General features: G+C 39.1%; 1 protein-coding gene across 4 annotated transcripts in view; it reads left to right on the top strand.

Annotated features, from left to right (window-relative positions):
* ADAM28 (ADAM metallopeptidase domain 28) overlaps positions 1 to 22,358 on the top strand; it is a 71,595-nt gene that overhangs the window by 2,385 nt on the left and 46,852 nt on the right. For all 4 annotated transcript variants that reach the window (XR_008295942.1, XR_008295943.1, XM_053216415.1 and 1 more), the window contains exons 2-8: positions 3,267 to 3,370; positions 10,234 to 10,310; positions 12,887 to 12,965; positions 14,241 to 14,317; positions 16,094 to 16,286; positions 18,947 to 19,018; positions 19,918 to 19,989. Coding sequence is in view for 2 of the 4 variants with exons in the window: in XM_053216415.1 (XP_053072390.1) it covers positions 3,267 to 3,370; positions 10,234 to 10,310; positions 12,887 to 12,965; positions 14,241 to 14,317; positions 16,094 to 16,286; positions 18,947 to 19,018; positions 19,918 to 19,989 (674 nt within the window). In the remaining 2 variants the exon portion in view is untranslated. The remainder of the gene's footprint in view (positions 1 to 3,266; positions 3,371 to 10,233; positions 10,311 to 12,886; positions 12,966 to 14,240; positions 14,318 to 16,093; positions 16,287 to 18,946; positions 19,019 to 19,917; positions 19,990 to 22,358) is intronic.

Below are 22,358 nucleotides of genomic sequence, written 5' to 3'. Positions count from 1 at the left end.
AAATTGCCCCCAAACACATTAAAACAGAACGTGGCAATCCAGACCAGTGCCTGTGATATTAATCTTGCCAATGAGTATTCGCTTTTCTAAAACCAATATACAGTAAAATCATTATCTCAGGCAATCCAAAATAATAGTTTTGTTTTTTCTCGATCTAGTGTTGCCGGCCAGAAGTAATCCAACGTGTGAGTTCTGTCGGAGAGAGAGAAAGCGAGTACTAAAATGAATTAGTAGAAACATATTGTGTTACATCTCGGATTTGTGTAATCCCAGGATGGCAGTTAGTTGTGTTTGTTCCACAGGCTTCCAAGTAATTAGCCTGATTTTATTCAGCTGGGAGGAGGCTGCGTCATTTCCATCAACCTGAAGGATGATTGAGCCAAACGATATTTCAGTCTGCTGTGTATCTCTAACTTGGGTCATCTGTGATCATTTGAATCTCATTCTCTCAGGGGCCTTCTTGGTCCCACAAAAATAAGAGCCATTAAGAGAAAGTCTGTTTCCTGTAGAGAATGTACTATGTTGCAAGAGCGCAGAAAATCTGTTGCTTGCACACTGAAGATAGTGAGAGGTTGCCAGAGGCTTTTTAAAAAAGTATTCTGGTTTCTTTGTTGATAGATTTTATTTGCCATTTGGAAGTGTGCAGCCATCAAAGAGCTGAAAGTAAATTTCTTCGCTAATGTACATATTTGACTTCATATTTAAGTCAATTGGTAGTTTCCAATTTCATGAAATGTTAAGATTTAGATACTAAGTAGAAGCATGGAGATGCGTGTATATGTCAAGAAAACTTGCATTGGCCGGATGGCCTGTTTCCCTCACCCCTTCTGAAAGGGGAATGTGTGTGTGCTATCATTTTTTGCTTTGATAAAAAGAATCCGCCGGATAGTTATTATTTTATGACCCAAGGGCAGCTTGGGCTGATATTTACTCTTGGAATAGTGTATCATGGTGAAAACCAGTTTTCAAACAGCATTGTCAGAAGAGTTACTTTGGCTGCACATTGGTGACTATACGGCTTCATGAACTCCATATTAATGGGACTAATTGCACTGATTGGGCATAACCCACAAGACAGCATGTGGTTGCCTTATGGTGTGCTTGTTTGGTATTACAGGTTTGCAAGAAGCTTCAGGGAATTGTGTCAATACCGTCAGTTAATTTGTGGCAAGAGTAATTTTCTGAACCTCTTGGCATCTTATTATTTTGACATAATTATGATAATTAGGAAAATTTTAACTCAATGCTAAAATGATCGATTTAATGTTCCTTTAGGCTTTTTAATTTCTGTTATAAAATTTTTTGATAAATAGTATTATTGTTTTCCTTTACAAAAAATAAATTAAATAGAAATAAAAATGCCCAGTGATTATCTCTGCAACGGCAAGAAGGTCTTGAGGTATCTTATCTAGTTCTTCAAGTCTGGTCTATGTAATGATACTTATTTTATCAAAACCAATTAAAACTTTGTCCAAATGATCCTCATCTCTTCAAAGAGATTACAGAGAATTCGGTATTTGTTTGCAGAAAACCATAGACTGCATGAACTGTCCTTAAAGGTCATTTAATCTTCTGTCTTTTTAACCAATTAAAAAATTAGAACCAAACCCAAAGTTCCAGTATCCTAGGGTTGATTCCATGATTTTAAATGTTTTCAAAATGTTTTTAAGAGTAAATCTCAAGTAAATCTCATTGAAAGAAAAGCTATTGCATATCCCTTTAATGGCCTGGTTTTTACCTAATGAGATTTAGCCAATGGCTCTTAAATGGTCAAGTGCATTTAGCCATCCTAAAATGATAAAAGAAAATGGACATAACTAGGAATTTTTTAAGTTTCTGCTTTAGGGTCGCCTGGGTGTCTCAGTCAGTTGAGCATCCAACTTCGGCTCAGGTCATGATCTTGCGGTTTGTGAGTTTAAGCCCCACGTCAGAGCCTGGAGCCTGCTTTGGATTCCATGTCCCCCTCTCGCTCTCTGTTCCTCCTCCGCTGGTACTCTGTCTCTCTCTGTCTCAAAAATAAATAAGCATTAAAAAAAAATTAAAGCTTCTGCTTTAGTTTCTAAACAACATTAAAAAAAATAGTCTCTGGGACATCTTTGGGATAAGCGTACAAGTCACCCAAGATGACTGACAAAAAATACTCAATGTTATTTGTTAAAAGATCAAAAAATAATATAAATTTATATTACCATAGAATTTAGGTTTGAGTGCTTTAATAAGTTGGGATTATCTTTAGAAAGCACTCCAGTCATTACCCAGAGAACTAAAGCCCTTCCAGAGCACAGTGTTAGTAAATTGCCAGCCTGGGCCCATACTTTGATTTTTGGTTTCTACTGCATCTATATTCTGGGTAGACCAGTAGCCCCTTCAGAAGCCAAAGAGCTGATCTATTGACATTTACTTAGACACTATTCTACACGGAGGAAGGACTCCATCAAGTGGGAAAATAAAAAAGAAAATAGAAAATTCAGTGTTAGTTTTCGGAAAACTGAATTCATCTCAAAAATAACTTGTAGAAACAATGCTGAGATGAGAATTCAAAATGTAGATAGAAGGTTGGATGAGATAACTGTTCAATTGTCTTTCCATATGGCTCCAGGCTCAAAGTTCCCTTCCGGACCAGTAATAGTGCTCTAATTGTTTGCTTCTCTAATTTTTATTCTTTTCATGCTTTGTATGCAAAAATAAGTTTACCTGTATTGCAAAAGCCAAGCATTCTATGGAGCTGGCATTGGAGCTTTATTACTGCATCATAGTTTTCTTTGTTAATGTAAAATATTGCTATTGGACAATTACGAAAAAATATTAGAATCAGAAATGGCATACATCATTGATTTCATTTTTGTAACACTGTGTAGTTTCAGAGTACTTCTACTCAATTATGCTGACACTGATAGAAGTTGTCTTAGAAGATTAGTTTGGTTTCTGCCTTCCTGTGCTGGCCTGTATTGCTTGCTACGTTCCTCCGCAGAAGATTCAAGGTAGCAAAGAGAAATGGAAAAATCCAAAAGAAATACTTTCACCAAATAGAGATACACTTGCAAGCTTTCAGTGGGGATGTATGTGAAGGTCTAGGCTAAAGATCTGAGAGGAAGAGTGGGTTTCTGATTTTGTCTCTCTACTCTTAAATTACTCTGGCATAAAACTCAGTTAAGCCTCTGTATGTGGCATTATTGCCGAAATGCAATACACCTGATTATTACCAACCGGCTTGTTTATTTCTTCTGCTTCACTCAATCTGCTCTTACCTTTTTTTCCCTCCTCAGTAAACACGATAAAAGAACTCTCTGGAGTGAAGAACTATGAAGTGGTTTATCCCAGAAGACTTCATTCACTACATAAAAGAGAGGTCAAGGAGCCAGAACAACAGGTACTTCTTTTGACTTAACGAAGAGTCTTGAAAAAAAATGCATATATTTACAGGTGGTATACATATAGATATATAACTCTAATATATAAATATATACACATATTTATATAGAGACATTTTCATTTGTTATTTGGCCTATATTATTTTTATTAATCGTCACAATAACCCAATGTTCTATTTTGAGCCTCATTTTGCAGATTAAGGTTCTGACAGTTGAAATAAACTGTCCAAGGTCACACAGAGAGTAAACCTTAATACTTTTATGGTAATTTCTAATTCTGTGTACTTCCAAAGAAATTAGATACAGTTTATTTTATCTATCTATTATCTACTATCGATCATCTGCATATCTATGTACACACGTACAAACAAAACCATGAACATTAAAACTGAAGTAGAAAATAAAATATTGTGAATCAATTAATATATATATGCATATTAAGTTAAGATGAATTACTGTAATTAAACATGAAAGTTATTTTTGTCTTTCCTAAAGAGAAAGGTATTAAAGTTTGTAGAATTCTTACTACTTAATGAAACAACACAGTCTCAGTCAAAAGCTAAAAGCTAAAACATGATGATCCATTCAACAGTTTTCTCATTACCTGCACTCAGGAGTCTTCTGCTGGGAGACAGGAAAAATACAGATAAATGAGACATAAATAATAACTTGTAGAAATATTGTAAGATGCAACTCACTGGGAGTACATATCCCCCCCACTGGATAAGCTTCCCCACAGATGATTTCTTCTAAAGCAAACATGTTTATAATAGCAGAACCCATAGGAGACCCTGTTTATTGAAATTATTCTCTCTCAACAAAATGTTTCTGGTGAATTTAAATGGGACCTGTATGCACTGGGTTCCTCATCAGTATGGCCCTCTTCAAATGCTTTCCAGTATTCTCTTAAAAACGCCAGATACCTTTTGTCACTGAATATTTTGAGGAAAGTTAATACACGTACAGTGTTTTAAAGTGAATCCCTCATAAAACAAATTTAAGCTTTTGAACAATTTATTTTGTTGAAAAACTCTAGAATAATTATTGACACCTATTAGATGATCAATCTTAAGTTTTGGAAGAATTGAGTGGATGGATGCAGTTGATACAATGTGCTTGATATTTATTGCCAATACATTATTTTTCTAGTCCACAACTTGATTCACTGATTGTATAAGCCTTATGTTTTCTTGATTCATAGTAAAAGTGTAAAGGATCCGAATTCAGAAGTCTTGTTTATATTCACATCTTAACTTTGTTAATTTTCTCTGTTAGACACTGATGAGCTTCAATTTTTTTCATCTTAAAATTGAGATAATAATAGGAATGCTTATTTTATATGGCTATTTGGAGAAAACTTACGTGCAAAGCAAAGCAGGATGCAATTATTAACTCCCTGCTCATGATTATGCTATGGCACTCTCTTGTATAACTCACCACCTTCTACTTCTGACTGTCATGGCTCTTTTGCTTAATATAATGGTTTATTAAGCCATTTTGTTATCTTTCTGCTTGTCAACACAACCTCCTTTTTAGTCAGCTTTGGTAATCTCAAAGCCTTTCTTGGCAATATGTTTATTTCTACCACTCGGCCCTTCTTATGGATTTTTTTTCCTATTTAACATGTTCTCCCCCTATGTAACACCCAGTTCATATTCTATTCTTGTAAAGTAAACGTGGAATATTTGTATATGTACTGATAGATCCTTTTCCTGGAGTCATGCTTCAGGAATGGCCAGTGCTACACCATTTGGCTCTTGATTTTCTCTTAATATTGATTTCACTATCATTATCATGTGTGTGTGTGTGTGTGTGTGTGTGTGTGTCCAAGTGACTGTGAGAATAAGTTTAATCTTCTCATCTGGGTTGAAACTGCCCATGTCAATAAAAAAAAAGTGGTTTTTTTTCTACCTTTAACATGCCTCTGCTCCTCCTTACCCTCACCTCTCAACCTGTCCTATGGAAGGTATTCCATAAATGTTCATTGATTCAAGGAAATCCCCACAGAACACATCAATCTTACCTTTTGGAGGAAATAAAAACATTACACCAAATTCCATAGACAACCAAAGGGAAATGTGCCTAAACGATTGGAGGGCTTTAATGTTTCTTTATAGGGTGAATATTATTTTTATTTTTGTCGTTTTGTGGAGTATATTTGCAAGAGTCTCCTTGCTGCCTTCAGTTGTCGACAGTAGGAGGTAACATGTTATTAGCCATGAAGAATGTGACAGGACGAGGGCTGAATGCTTCCGACCATCTCACAAATACATGTAACTCAATCATGTTTGCCTTTTAGTATTATTCAACTAGCATTGATGTTCTCAGGTGCTGGTTGATGCTTTTGAAGTACCGGCCAGCAAGAATGTGATCAAACCATTAAAAACCACTAAAAATTCCTGGCTGAAGAAACATTCCAAAAGCATTGATCTGCTTTTCCCAGTCACTGTTTTCATCCTCTGATATTTCAGAATCTCACCTCCTTTCCCTCGTCACAGATGTCTAGCTCTCATTCTTACAGTTCCTGGACTACTGTGTATCGAATCACCAGATTCCATCAAATAAAAATACAGGACACCCGGTTAAATTTGGATGTCAGATAAACAATGAAAGCTTTTTTTTTTTTTGTATACGTCATCTCCAATATCATGTGGGTCATGTTTGTATTTAAAAATTATTCACTTTATCTGGAATTCAGATTTAACAATGCCCTGTATTCTAGGTGGCGATCATACCATGGGGCTTTTTTCACGTCCCTATGAACGTGTTCTGTCTACAAATATAAGGTCCTGTGCTGCTGCATGTCTGATATTTCAGTCCTGCCTGGTCAGGCTTGCTGAGTTCTGCCATGACGCTTGTTTCACAAGCATAAACTATAGAAGCCAGGGCCTCCTTGTCTATCTAACACGCAGCAGGCACATTCTCTTCCCTTCCACAGAATCTTCCCTTTTTGTTCACATACAGCTTATGGCCAATAAGAACTCTGTTATACAAATAAGCCAAGTTGTTAGAAGCTATCTTCGTAGAGGAAGGAAAAAAAAAAGAGGTTAGAGTGGGAGAGAGCCAAAGCATAAGAAACTCTTAAAAACTGAGAACAGGGGCGCCTGGGTGGCGCAGTCGGTTAAGCGTCCGACTTCAGCCGGGTCACGATCTCGCGGTCCGTGAGTTCGAGCCCCGCGTCAGGCTCTGGGCTGATGGCTCGGAGCCTGGAGCCTGTTTCCGATTCTGTGTCTCCCTCTCTCTCTGCCCCTCCCCCGTTCATGCTCTGTCTCTCTCTGTCCCAAAAATAAATAAACGTTGAAAAAAAAATTAAAAAAAAAAAAACTGAGAACAAACTGAGGGTTGATGGGGGGTGAGAGGGCGGGGAGGGTGGGTGATGGGGATTGAGGAGGGCACCTTGTGGGATGAGCACTGGGTGTTGTATGGAAACCAGTTTGACAATAAATTTCATATATTGAAAAAAAAAAAAGAAGCTCTCTTTGTGGCTTCTGCATTGAGACTATTGGTCCTCCTTGTGCAAAGAATTGATTAGCAATTATTCAAAATAATTAGAATTTGGAATGCATGTGACGGAAGGGATCTCTACATCCTGAAGATGTTATATACATTCTCAGTGAAATTAATCACTTCTCAAAGTAGGGAAGATGAGGACTTGTATACTTATTATTATTTTTTAAATATTTTTTTATTTTTTTTAATAATTTATTGTCACATTAGCTAACACACAGTGTATACAGTGTAGTCTTGGCTTTGGGAGTAGATTCCCGTGATTCATCACTTCCATACAACACCCAGTGCTCATCCCAAGAAGTGCCCTCTTCAATGCCCATCACCCATTTCCCTGCCCTCCTACCCCGCCTCCCACCCCTATCAACCCTCAGTTTGTTCTTTGTATTTAAGAGTCTCTTATGGTTTGTCTCCCTCTCTGTTTGTAACTTATTTTTTCTTCCCTTCCCCTATGGTCTTCTGTTAAGTTTCTCAAATTCCACATACGAATACAAAGATATATCTGTCTTTTTCTGCCTGGCTTATTTCACTTAGCATAATACCCTCCAGTTCCATCCATGTTGTTGCAAATGGCAAGATTTCATTCTTTTTCATCGCTGAGAGGTTTTCCATTGTGTGTGTGTGTGTGTGTGTGTGTGTGTATCTATATCTATATCTATCTATCTATACCTTCTTTACCCACTCATCAGTTGATGGATATTTGGGCTCTTTCTATAATTTGGATATTGTTGATTTATCCAAAGGATACGGGGTGCTGATTCATAGGGGCACATATACCCCCATGTTTAATAGCAGCGCTATCAACAACATACGTACTATAAATCAACTGTGCCCTCTACTGGTCTAGAGAACAGAGGCACTGGCTTTACCTTCAGCTGTGCCAAGAGCATGGCCCCATCCTTCTGACTTCATCATGCCTGGCATCATGAAATAGTCCTCTGAAAAAATTTTCTGGAGGGAATACTCAGGGGCTGAGTAGAAACTTGCATGTTTTTTTCATTATCGTATTTTTGGTTATGCTGCATATGCATGGCATAAGGAAAACTGAATAACTATTTGCTGAATAAATGAGCAAATGGATAATAAACAAATGAACAAATGGGCACATCCATGAATTAGTGTAACTGGAATATATTACCCATATATCTGCATAGAAATGTATTCAGTAAGTACTTAATTAAGGTCCCGGGTGTTGGGAACTTAATATTCAAAGGTAATTCCTATCTTTCCAGGATTCTGCCTATAGAGCCCACACACTTCCTTTGAGGCCAAAACTGCCAGGCTGTTGGCTCATGTCACAAAATAAAACATCTGGCGGCACAGTACCTTCCTTATGTTGGGAACAATTTCAGGTGTTAGCTGGGTCCACCAGAGTTTCTGGAGGCCTCAGACTACTGTATGTTATGGCAACAGTTGTATTACTGGAAGCACACCTCCCTGGGACTTCGAGGGCTTCCTTGGCTATTTTTTTTCTGTGTGCATGGGCATCATCTTGACTTCATCCTCTTGCTCCCCTCCCAGGAACGTCCAGGATGGTGGCCTTCTCAATCCACCCACTAAACCTTACCCATGGATGGTGTTTCTCCTGGAGGAAGTGTTTATTTATATGTCCTTATGGCCAGCTAACCTTATTCATTGGGCTCCAAATAATTTCCATCTAGTGGACACTGTCCAAATCAAGGTGCATCTTTCCTCTCCTAACCCATAGTTCAGGACCCAGGTTGTATACAAGTAGGATACGCTTTTTATTAGCAGGCATTGCTTTCCACCATGGATTTCTACTTGGAAAGTACAGTTATAACATCACCTAGAGCACCCTCTTTCATAAAGACTTGTTTTCTTCCTTGCTGTTTCCTTTCGTCTATAATCTCTATGCTAGTGTTGGCTAAAACTTCCAGTCCAAAAGCAACAATCTTTTCTAAAACCAGCACCAAATAAATTTTAGGTGAAAATCTACAAAAATCCATTGCTGGCAGGAAATGCATATCTGGAAGCCTCTTCTGGGTAGAAGATTACATTTACTATCCTCCAAATATTTTAATTCCATCTGGCCTTTCTTAAACCTGAATAATAAGTGGTTACAATGATTCCCTATAATTTTTGTTTTCAACCCTCAGGCTTTTTTTCCCCCCAGCTCCTGATGTTTATAAACATGAAGTGAATTACAGCAGCCTCTCCTCATCTAGATCCACACATTGTACTTAGGAGTTTTTGACTTCAGAGAAGACTCCAATAATTGATCATTTAAAGGGAATGTGGGCCATAATGGTTGACTTTGGAGATGGCAAACCCCGGCACAATCCTCCTGATCTGGAGGCCCAAATTCACTATTGTCCCTTGCTGAGCTCAGGTATTGCTCTGGCCAGGAGACGGAGGAGAGAAGAAAAGCAGAGCAAACCGCACTCAGTCATATTTGGTCTGACATATTTAGATCTCTTTAATAACAATGTCCTGACACTCCGCAGTGAGTTTTTAGATTCACCGTTTTATAGAACAGAATCAACATTCAGCACACAATAACATCTTCTTTAACACACTTCTGTACAGTCCTATCTCCTCCTGTATATAAAAAAAAATCTCGATTTCCAACCATTCTCCTTTTCTCCATGAGGTTTATTTGAGGTAATGCTTTCCCATTCTGAACTCCTAAGACTTATTTTCTTCCTGATGACTTCTTTCTGCTTTCGAATACATATTTCTGTTGTTTTGTCCATATTCTAGCTTCCATTTAGCCTTGAGAAGACCTCCAGACCAAAAATCATCAGTAAGAGTCTTTGAGGTCTCTGGGTTGTGTGCTTACTATTCCTTCTTCTCAAATAGCTTCCCCACCCTGCTTCACCTGGCTAATTCATGTCTCCGCTTACATGTTACTTCCTCAGGAAAGCCTTTTCTGACCTTAAGATGTTAGACACCCTACACTGCATTCATATTTATGTCCCTTATCATATAAATCATTTTTATTGTCTGTATTTCCACAAGATTTTAAGCTTCCTGACAGTTGGCATCAATTTTTTCTTGCTTAGCGTTGAATTTCCGGAACCAAATAGAGTCATGCTTGTAACTCAAATACTATTTGTATATATCATGCCTATAACTGAAATAATATTTGTAAAATGCATGGGTGGATGGGTGGATGGATGGATAGATGGATGGATATACAGGTCTCAGGTAATTTGTCCATTCAGGTGGCAGAGTTGTGTGATTTGTTAAAAGAGACCAGAAGCAGACATTTGCTATTATATGGACTACTGCTAAAGAAAGCAGGCATTGTTTGCTGATGATTAAAAGATGAACGCAGCCAAATCAATTACTTGTGTATTTACAACTACCAGCGAATGTTTGTGCATTTTTGCAGGAAAAATTTGAAACTGAATTGAAGTACGAAATGACAGTTAATGGGAAAATTGCAGTGCTTTACTTGAAAAAAAGCAAGTAAGTGTTTTTACTTCTCACATTACCCTCACCAACAAAACGTTAGCAGGTGGAAACTGTGCTGAATGAGTCTGTTTCTGCCTAAGGCTCTCAAAAACCTCGGCTAATAAGCTTTTGCTCTCGACTGGCCCACGGGGTTGGGTGAATATATGTTCCTACTGAAGTGGTTTACTTTGAGCAAAACAGTAGTTTATTAGTGTTTCAATTCTTCTAGTAATAAAACACAGTGAATGAGGTACAAGCAGATATACATTTTATCAAGTTCAAGAAAAAGGCAGATTTCTAGACCTTGCCCTACATTATTTTGTTATGTTAATATTTTAATTTTAAATTTATTTATTCAAATTCAAGTTAGTTAACGTACAGTGTAGTACGGGTTTCAGGAGTAGAACCCAGTGACTTACCACGTGCGTATAATCCACAGTGCTCATCTCAACAAGTGCCCTCCTTAATGCCCATCATCCATTTAGCCCACCCCCCACCCACCACCCCTCCAGCATCCCTCAGTTTGTTCTCTGTATTTAAGAGTCTCTTACAGTTTGCCTCCCTCTCTCTTTGTAACTTATTTTTCCTCTCCTTCCCCTGTGTTCATCTGTTGTGTTTCTTAAATTCCACATATGAGTGAAATTATATGACATTATTGTATTTTATTTACTAGTACTGAAAGATTAGATTTGTTTATTTATTGAGAGAGAGACAGAGAGAGCACATGGGCTGAGGAGGGGATGAGAGAGAGGGAGAGAGAGAGAGAATCCTAAGCAGACTCTGCGTTGACAGTGAGGCTTGATCCCATGAACCTCGAGATCATGACTTGAGCTGAAATCGAGAGTCTGACACTTAACCAACTGAGCCACCCAGGTGCCCCCTGAAGGATTAGGTTTTAAAACGATTCTCAATCATTTCCATCAGGAAAAAAAAAAAAAGATATATCTAAGTTAAATAACCCCTAGGACCAATTGGGCTCTCCTGATTCCAACGCCAGTGCTCTTTCCCACCCAGTTACACACTAACCCGCCCACTTTCTCATGCAATTACATTGTCCTCCTGTTCCCTCATTCTCTTTATTCACGCCGGCCACAGGCAACATTTCTTGCAAATTTCATGGCCTCTGCTCTTGCCCAGATCTTGCTCGTCCTACATCTTGACTATTTCAAACGTAGTTTCCCCACCGAATTCTGTGCTTTCAAGCTCTTTCAATCCTTTAATTATCCTATATAGTACAGCAAGATTTTTTTTTCATTCAAATAGACTCTTTGCCTTTTGCAAAACTTCACAACAGCCTGGAATTTGGAAATCACGTGGCAGGGTGGAAATAGTACAGGTGTGGACTTGAAGCAGACCTAGATATGATCCTTTGCCACTGGAACTGTGTAATTGTTATGGAACCTGGCCTGGATCCACCCAGCCGAAGAACCAAGCGGCCCTCAGGGATCTCTGAAGGCAGGAGGTTTATTTCACACAGGCGGGCTCAGAGAAGGTCACTCTCCAGAGGTCTGAGTTCATAAGCAGAGGGAACAATTTATAGTCTGTGACTTCCGCATTCCGCATTAGTAGTAATTTGGCCAGTGTGTCAAGAGGGGTAGGAAGAGGAACCCGGAAGGGGAGTCTTTGGGCAGGGACTGGGATTTCCCTATCAGGCCTGTCGGCCATCTTGTAACAGATTTTTCCCTATCATAATCTCATCTGAAAAATAATGTGAGTCATATTTACCGTGAAAGACTTCAGAAAGGATGAAATGAATGATCCATGTACAGTGTGTAACTCAGGTGGCATTTTACACCTACTAGTTTCTTCCTTTTCTCCCCACCCTGCCTCTTGAAAAGGTATATCCAGACTCTTATGTGCTGGTGGGTCATTGAAAGAACTCAAAAAAGCTCGGTGAAAACTCTGGAAGGGCCCTACCTACCAAATGCAGGTCAGTTCCCAATAGACTTTCACTGCTACGGTTGTTAGCAGTCACTGGGAACTGAAAAGGACTGGCGAAAATATAGTTATCGTAAACTGGTGAGGGACGTTGCCCTTTTTAGTCATTTTTATCAACTCTACCCTTCTCACTTCCATTTGGAAACGGAAATTTATCTCCCCTAAATAAGTATAAAAGTCTGATGAAAAAGCAGATACTGTTCCATGCTAGTCAGGCATATCTCTGGCCCTCTCAGTCTTCATGCTTGTATTAGTCTTGAGGGGTTAGGAGGATGAGCTCAGGAGCTAGAACATTCCTGCACATCCAGTGAAAGCTTTCATTTTGATAACTGGACTTTTTTAAAACATTTTTTAAAATGTTTATTTTGGCGAGAGAGAGAGAGACAGAGACAGAGAGAGAGAGAGAGAGAGAGAGAGAGAGAGATGTGAGTGGGGGAGGGGCAGAGAGAAAGGGAGACTCAGAATCCAAAGCAGGCTCCAGGCTCTGAGCTGTCAGCACACAGCCCGACATGGGGCTCGAACCCATGAACCGCGAGATCATGACCTGAGCTGAAGTTGGACACTCAACAGACTGAGCCACCCAGGCACCCCTGATCACTGGACTTTTCAATTAGCGTGAGTAACCATGAATTTGTTTTTCTTTTTTTCTTCAGGGGTCTCCTTGCACCAGGTTACACGGAAACACATTATAATTCCACTGGAGGGGAGGTCACCACCAGCCCACAGATCATGGTAAAATAGAATATCCTAGATTCATTGTCAATCAGGGTATGACTCACACACCCAAAGGCAGTGTCATTGCCATACAAACGGGGAAAGTGAAAGCATTTACGACATTGGTGCCTTTTCCAGCAGTAGTAATTTCTTAATTGATCCTCCAATATTCGTACAGTTTGACAAGAATAAACGCATTTCTTGACCCATGGTCAAGACCCATGGTAACCCTTTCCAGCCTTCAGGGGCTCCCTCTAGGAGAGTAGGCAGGAGTCTCTCATCTTCATTAGAAGAGTGAAAAATTGAATACGTCTTGTGTCCTTTTTTTTTTCCTTTTCTTTTCTTTCTTTCTTTCTTTCTTTCTTTTGAGAGAGAGAGAGAGAAAGCAGGGGGTAGGGGCAGAGGGAGAGAAAGAGAATCCCAAGCAGGCTCCATACTCAGTGCAGAGCCCAACATAGGGCTTGATCCCACAACCCTGGGATCATGGCCTGAGCTAAAATCAAGAGTCTGACACTCGACCAACTTAGGTACGCAGGCGCCCCTACATCTCATGATTTTAGTCAATGCCAATCACCTCACTGGATTGTATAGTCTCTTGATCTCAAGACTATTTCCTCAATGACAGAACTGTAGAATTCTGTGTTTTTGTAAATACTTTCTTACTCTTAACTCCTATTTAGAGAAGGCAACTGTGTTAAGTAGCGTGGGGGGTATTTTATCATTTCCATCTTTTCTGAGCTCCATTTTACTTTGGGAAGACTTTCACTCATTCTCCTCATAGTGATGGCACAGACATTTATGTGGGTCAATACTCATCAGTCCCAAAGCAGAAAGGTGTGCTTCATTAAAGTACATCCATATGGAAAAGTGCCACAATCTGGAAAACCTATTCATTGGAAAGAGCTTGTAGGTGTCAGAAAAAATAATTAATGAGCAATCAGCCCAGGGAAAGAATATTGATGTTTTGGGGACTTGGGTTTTCAATTTTCATCTGCATGTTGTTTCTTCCAGACTGAATTCACCCGTTACCCTTTTTTCTGCAAGACTTATATTTACACCAACATTTAACAAATGTTCTTTAAGCATTGGGCTAATTAACTAAATATTAAAGGTTTTAACCATAAAAAGCTTCTTAACCATTTTTTTTTTTGTATCTCTAAGTTGACTGTTGTTCAGCATAAAAGGACTTGAAAATATTATAGATCTTGTTGCCAGATTTCAAATTGAGATTTAGGAGTGGATCTAAGAACACACACACTTTCCTTTACAAAACTCTTTTTTTTTCTTGTTTAGGATGACTGTTATTACCAAGGACATGTCATTAATGAAAAAGTTTCTGATGCTAGCATGAGCACATGTAGGGGCCTAAGGTAAGGCTTCAAGAATGGTTTGCGTATATCTGCGGTGATGGGTGAGTGTGTGTGTTTCAATAAAGCTGAAGAATCTCAAATATAATGAATTATATTGTAGTTAATTATGAATCCTAAGGGCTCAAGAATTTTGAAATTTGAAGGAAACAGGTCTCTTTTTTTAATTTTTATTTATTTTTTCAATATATGAAATTTATTGTCAAACTGGTTTCCATGCAACACCCAGTGCTCATCCCAAAAGGTGCCCTCCTCAATACCCATCACCTCCCCTCCCCTCCCTCCCACCTCCCATCAACCCTCAGTTTGGAAACAGGTCTCTTGATAGTGGTGTGTAAATTACACATTTGAATTACTTGCAGAAGTGTGTTTGTCTGCTTTTTTCAAAATACAGGGTTTTTTTTTGTTTTTTTTTTGAGCTCGAATCTTTAGGAAACAGGAGCTCCTCTCCACCTTCTCTCTTTACTCTAAATTCCCTCTTCAGCTTGTCCTATCCAAGCCTATGACATCATTTTCTTCTGTAGGCATCTGTCTACAGTGAGATATTTCTTCTGATGCCCAGACTTGATTATCTAATTTTGTATTCCATATCTCCACCTCTCTTCCATATCTAGATAGCTTAATGAAATCTCAATCCTGATGAACCCCAAATCAAACTAATGATTTCCTCCCAAATCTGGTGTTTTTCCAGTGGTCCCTATGCCAGTGAATGGTATAATCAACCAACTTCTTGCCCAATCCAGAAACGTAGGTTCCTTGATGATTTCTTGCCTCTCAACTACCCACTTTCAATCCATTATCAAGCCCCATTGATTATATGTTCTAAATGTTCACTGAGATTATTCAATACATTCTCGTTCTACTGCCACATCTTACTCCAAGGTACCATGGTCCTTTACGCAGATCATTGCAACAAACCATCTACTTCTCTCTTCACATCCAGTCTTGTCTTCTAATTCAATGTACACTTAATCCAGTCTCTTGCTATATATTCTTATGGTTTTTCTTCATAGCAATTATCTGTAATTATGAATATTACATATAGTATATGTACTTGTGGGTTACATGTGACTCTTTGATCCACATCCATCTTCCTTGTTTGACTATAAGCTCCACAAGAGGAGAAACCACAACTCTTTTCTTTCTTACTGTCTGCCCTTAATCCAATGACTAATGAATAATGGGAAAGCCCTAAATATTGGTGAAATGAATCTTAGCTCGGGGCTCCAGCAGGGATAATTGATAAGAAATTGATAATATTTGTTGTTCAAGTGCTTTATATATTATGTCCTTCAATCCTTACAATCATTCTAATAGGTAGGTACTATTCTCATTTTATAAAAGGAGAAACTGAGGCTGTGTGGGTCTAGGTACTTTTCCCATGGAATCAGAGCTAAAAAGTTATAGACCCAGATTTTTAATCCTTATTTATAGGACTCCAAAGTCTTGACTTGCAGGCACCTTTAATGCAGACAAGGCTTGAGAATTGGAAGAACACTGGGTGAGAATCAGGAAATTTCCATTCTAGCGTCAGCTCTGACACAACAGGTGAGCTATTGACATCACAGTAGTCGCTTCTCTCCAACGAGCCCCATTTCCTCATAGAAAATATAAGTTGAGGTCTTCTCTAAGTGTACCTTCAGCTGCAATGTTACCCTATTTTCCGTGGCCGTGAGCTTGAAATTATACGGCATTGGTAACTTTTTGCGATCTCTAAGTCTATAGTGCTTTCAAAAGCAGGAATATTTTTTAAGAAGCCTGGGTTCTCATGTCTTCCAGGGGCTACTTCAGTCAGGGAGATCAAAGGTACTTCATTGAACCTTTAAGCCCCACAAATCAGGATGCACAGGAGCATGCACTCTTCAAGTATGATCCCGAGGAAAAGAAGGCTAACAGCACCTGCGGGACGGATGACATATTGTGGGTACATGGATCTCGGCAGAATGTGTTTCCACCCGCCACCAGTCTGGTGGTATGTATACTTTTATTTTTTATTTGCAGCGCTCGCATGTATCTCGTCCTGGTTGCCCCGTCTTCCAGTCTCAGTAGTTGCGATTAATGGAAACTCGATAGTCATTGTCGAACTAGTAGCCCTATGGTAGGCTCTAGAGACACTAACATCTTGTTGTACATTGATGATTTATTTAATAAGTATTTACGGATCGACTATTATGTGCAAGGTTAAAATGCGTAAGGTTAAAACCTATCGATGCGTAAGGTTAAAATGAAGTGTAAATATGATGCTTGCCCTCTAGGAAAAGGCAACTTCGCCAATGCTACAACGCACGACAAAGGTCTAAAGCATTACTTTGATGTTAAATATCTTGCCGTCTTCATGAATGAACTCATTGAACAGATTTCTTTCTTGGAGTGCTGCCATGGGTGCTGGGGATGTAGCAGTGAGCAAAAATAAACACAGGATGTGTCCAGAAGAATTTAGAATACTCTTACATACATGAATTTATCTTCCGGTCACAGAAGAAAAGTGAATATGGCTTGTTTGAAGCCACAGGTGGATCTAAAAAGTCATTGCCATAATTACTCTCCTTTCCTTCCAGAGACACTGTATCTAATCATTTCTTCTGTTTTCAGAATCCATTAAGCACGGGGCAGAGGTGGTCTGAATAAAAGAAAATCTCAATCCGCTGGGTTTGATTTGAGTGCACTTTGCTGTGGGTTTAAATTCTAGCCGTGATATGGTATCTAGGAACCCAGAGGAACCACTCCTAGAGACGAAGACTCAAGGATTATTTCCAGGTTTTGGCCTGAGCAAATGATGAATGGGAGTACTGTTAACTGAGGTGGGAGAATGAGGGAGAAGCAGATTTTGTTTGCAGTTTGGGAATCGGTGGTTGTAATTTTGACCACATTAAGCTTGTGGTATCGGACATTTCAATGGATGCATGAAGTAAGCAGTTAATTATAAGAGTCTGGCCTTTAGAGAAGAGGCCAAGACTGGAGATATACGTTTGATAGTAATTAGTGCAGGGTTCCTATTTAAATAAGGCAGAACACATAAAAAGCTACCGATGCCATATAATTTCAAGCTCATGGCAGTAGAATATAGTGTAACATTGTGATTCCCTAGGAAGATTGCCTGGATAAAGCAAAGGGTTGAGCTTTAATGACAGCCTCTAATACTTAGTGGTCAAACAGAGGAGAGGGTTACAGGAGTTACAAACCCCAAATGGTCAGGGCCCCGCTCCCCTCCGTAACCTCACCTACCGTCTGCTCCCCACCCACCGATGACCTCCCCCATTATGTTCTGACAAACACAACCTGTTTTCTCTGTGCTTTCAACATGCCAATATCAATTCGATTTAGAGTCTTGTTCACTTTTTTTTTTTTTTTCCTCAGCTGGAATTATCTTCCAATGTGTCTTCCCTTTCCTGGTTTCTCATTTTCATTAATAATGTCTGCTGCACGACCAAGTCTCCAGAACTAACCATATATTCTGAAATAACTCCCTTGTCACTCAATATTCCATCACTCCATTTATTCCTTCGAGTAACGCTAAGGTCACCACCTGATAGCCCTATGCCTGTTTGTCTACCTGGAGCTCCTTAAGCCCATGGGCCATGTCTGGTTCACTGCCTTATGCATGGTGCCCCCAGCACTGGTGGTGGGGTTAGGTGCTAAATGAATGTGCTGCTCCTGTGGAGGGTGGGAGGGAAGTGCATAGCTCACTAGATGACCCCTAGAAGTCTTGCTCATGGAAGTTTATTTACCTGTTAAAAGACAAGCACTTCCTGAAATGCAACATGATAAACTTTGATAGTTTATCAGTTAGTACGAATAATGTATCTGCTACTTGTCAGTGGCATAATCCACTATGAAATGTGTCTTTTGTTGTCGTGGTTTAGTGGAGAAAAGGGAACAGAAAATAGGGAAGCTTGGAATGTGGGAAAGAGATCTAGTCCTGCCTAAGGAGCAGCAAGCAGAGGGGCACCTGGGTGGCTCAGTGGGTTGAGCGTCCAATTTCTGCTCAGGTCATGATCTCCTGATTCAGGAGTTCAAGCCCCGCCCTGCATCAGGCTCTGTGCTGACAGCTCAGAGCCTGGAGCCTGCTTCAGATTTTGTTCCCCCGTTCCCCCCCGCCCCGCCCCTCCTCTCTCTCTCTCTCTCAAAAATAAACATTTAAAAAATAAAAATAAAAGAGCAGACTAGGTGCCATGGTAGCTCTGGACATTGCACCATTGCTAAGGAAGGAGGTATTCACTGGGAGAGGAATGAAAGGCTACTTAAAAACAAAAACTACAAGAAGAAAACACTGGGAGGTTGCTGAAGTCAGAGTTTCTCTATTTCAGGGCAGGAGAGTGGGAAGAGTCCATGGTTCAAAAAAATCCAAAGACTTTGGTTTTAGTTCCAGCGCACTTATTAGTTAGTTGTGCAATCATTTAAATTCTGACTAAATGAAGGGGTCAGACTAGAATATCACCGATATCCCTGCTAGTTCTGGTATTCTGAGCCTCTCATCATAGTTAATTCTGGTTGTTAGAGTTCAAATGATAATGTTGTCTTTATTGCCAGATACCAACCCATCTCTTAGAAAATTACACATTTCAAAGAAAAGGATGACTTTTGCGGAGAATGATGTTGTCTCAGTAATTTTCCTTTTTATATTTATTATAGAAATCAAAAGACCAGAAGGGTCGGGAACGTAAGAAATACATAGAGTTTTATTTGGTCCTGGATAATGGTGAGGTAATTATACCAGATACCTATGTCTTTTCAAATCTCCTATATCAATTTATTGTGTGAAATATTAAATATATGGATCAGTTTTCAAAAATCATGAATATGAGCTATTCCTTTTTTTGAATTGTTCTGACCCTAGGAAATTTGACATTTAATTAGAGTGTTAATGACTTCTCCTTTTCAGGAAGGTACACCTGATATGATATGTATAAAGTGAATTTTTTGCACTTTATCCTTTCTTGTTGTCTCCAAACTTAGCTTCCAATTAAGTTCCTTTGTTATTTTGTCTTTCATTAAGCGGTTAAATCATTGGCAAGTTAGAATATATGCTCATCAGAAAGTGGTAAATGCATAGGACTCATGAATGGAATCTTCTGAAAAAAGGCACTTTTGGGGGGTAATATTCATTGTTCATATTCTTTTGCAAGAATTCATTTTCGTATATTGGAAATCTAAGGTTCACATGTATGCTCCCACAAGGAGAAGTTTTATGCTATGATAATCTAAGTTAATTTGTTTAAGTCATAAAGCTTGGCCTCTAATTCTACTAAATTCATTTACCATTTACCATTCATATATATATTTTTAATGAATAGCATATTCCTTGCACTGAATCTGCACAGCTTATGAAACCATGGTATTTAAATGGAAATACATTTGGGATAATTCCATAGAGACTTATACTGAGCTCCTACTGAAGGCGTAAAACATCATCTCTACTCCAAAAGTGCTTTAATTTAGCTAAAGCAGTAAGGAAGCATTTTGCATCTTTTAACTGTTAACTTTCATAACTGTTTGTTCATTATAACCACTGATAAGCAAAATAACCTGAAGTTGTCTTTTTTCACTTCCAATGATATTCATTTCTATCAATGCCCATATCTTGTCTCATTTCTTGTTTGTAGTTTAAAAAGCACAATCAAGATCCAGAGGAAATAAGAAAGAGGGTGTTTGAAATGGCCAATTATGTCAATATGGTACGGTATATTTTATTAAGTGCACTTTCAACAACTTGTGAGGCGGTGCCATTGGGTTTTTCTATGAATGCTCTTGAAGCAGGGAAAGAAAGTCACCACTCCTAACAATGCTTGATTGGCTCTTGAACTTTTGCTACTTAATTGAATATTAATATTACATGATAGAGATATTTCTCACCTACTTGCCACACTGTTCTCAGGTTGAAGAACATATAAGAGATGATTTTGTTTGAATTGTTTTTGTTTTTCTAAAGCCTGGGGAGACATCACTGACCAGCAAATCCCAGCAGAAATCCAAATCTATGGAAGAACATGGAAAAACAAACAAAATCAGCTGAACGCTGGCACAGAGTTATTTCATTTAATCCTCAACACAACTCTGAGATATTTCTAAGCCTTAATATTATAGCTAAAGAATTAAATCCTGGGAAGCAAAGGAGCTTGCCTAAAATCACAAAGTTAGGAAATGGTAGACATAAGATTTGAACTTAGATTGGTTGGATTTCCGAGTCCATTTCGATTGGAAAGATGTTGATCTTGGTCTGTAAACATGATTTTATCATCTAATCCACAAAATCTTTAAAAAATGATTTCTGTATCCCTTCTGTTTAAATCTTAATTGTTAGCGTCTTGTTAGTTAAACATCTAGTTAGTCTGCCTCCTTAGATGGGTGAGTCACTTTGTGGCAGCCTGCAAGTTCTCTAAGGATAGAGGAAAAAATGAAAGTGGATTCAATGACCAACATCATCTGGGTCTCGTCTTCTCACCACAAAGACTTCTCCCAAAGAACCCCAAGAATTGGCCATATTTACTGAGCATCTCCTTTGTAAATTTGTTTTTAAACATTTATCTGTTATTGAGAGACAGAGAGACACAGAGCATGAGCAGGGAAGGGGCCGAGAGACGGAGAGACACAGAATCCGAAGCAGGCTTCAGGCTCTGAGCTGTCAGCACAGAGCCCGACGCGGGGCTCGAACTCACGAACCGCGAGATCATGACCTGAGCCGAAGTTGGTCGCTCAACCGACTGAGCCACCCTGGCGCCCCACTGAGCATCTCCTTTGTGACAGGAACTTTTTGATGACAGAAATAAAGTGGGGAACAAAACTGACAAATATCCCTCCCTTCAAGGGAGTTTACATTCTTGTCCAAGACAAGCATTAAAATACCAAATAAAGAGTAGGTAGGATAGTGATTATAAATGCTATAAAAAAGTAAAGCAGGATAAAAAAAAGAGAGAGAGAGAGAGAGGCAGGTTCCTCTTGGGTGCTGTGTTAAATAGGGAAGCCTAAGTCCAAGATGTCCAAGGTGACATTTGAGTATGGAAAGGAAAGGAGAGAAGCACCTGACCCTAAGGGAGGATGTGCAAGGCAGAGTGAGGTTCTGAGGACAGAACCCAGATTGTCCTATTTGAGGAACAGTGGGAGGGCCATTGTGGCTGTATGCGCGGTAAGCCATAGAAAGGGTGGGAGCAGATGACACATGACAGGCAGTGGTGGCTGGAAACTGCAGGTCCTTGTAGACCTATGTAAGGACTTTGTAATGCTGCATGGGTGAGGAAGACATTGGGGGACTGGGCTGAGGTGTAACATGTTCTGATGCGTGTCCTTAAAAAATCACCTTGGCCACCGCATTGAAAATAAACTGAAGGAAAGCAATTGGCAGAAATAAGACCCGATAGGGGATTGTTCCCTAATTCAAGGCAAGAGATGATGGTGGTTTGAGAAAAAGCAGTGATGGTGGATCTATTGAGACTAGCTGGTCTCTGAATACAGTCAACAGAGTATATGAGGTAGATGAGAGATGAGACGTGTAAGAAAAGGAAAAGATGAGGTGACATCGAGGATCTTGACCTGAGCAATTTGAAGAATGGGTAACGTATTGGCAATAGTGACTCAGAGGAATGATTAGCATTTCCATTTTGTACACATTCATTTTGAGATATCTTTTTGTATAAAGATTTCCAGGGGGACATCATTATGCTGTATACCTAAAATAAATATAATGTCATAGGTCAGTTGGATTGGCAAAAATATTATTGTTTCTTAGCGGAGGTGACAATGGGCAGTGGGTTGCCACTTTTTATTAACTGTTCTATGACTGAGTACTTTTTAAAAATATGTTCATGTTTCGTGTTACATTTTTGTATTTAAAAATGAAAATATTGGAGACCCTACATTTCAAAAATCGGAGAAAATGCTAGGAAATTTCCCTGAGATCAGGGGTAGACATGTCCATATTGACAATGACCTCCACGTGTCTAGAACCTACTAGGTGCCACATTATATCATTGTATGTATGTGCCAATGGATCATTAAGGATTAAAGAGAAGATTCGTGGGTGAAAAAAGAAAAAAAGATATCCAGGTAA

Source organism: Acinonyx jubatus, chromosome B1, assembly GCF_027475565.1.
Source record: "Acinonyx jubatus isolate Ajub_Pintada_27869175 chromosome B1, VMU_Ajub_asm_v1.0, whole genome shotgun sequence".
NCBI lineage: Eukaryota > Metazoa > Chordata > Mammalia > Carnivora > Felidae > Acinonyx > Acinonyx jubatus.
Note: the sequence above shows the minus strand (reverse complement) of the source record. Positions and strands in the feature narration are given on the sequence as shown.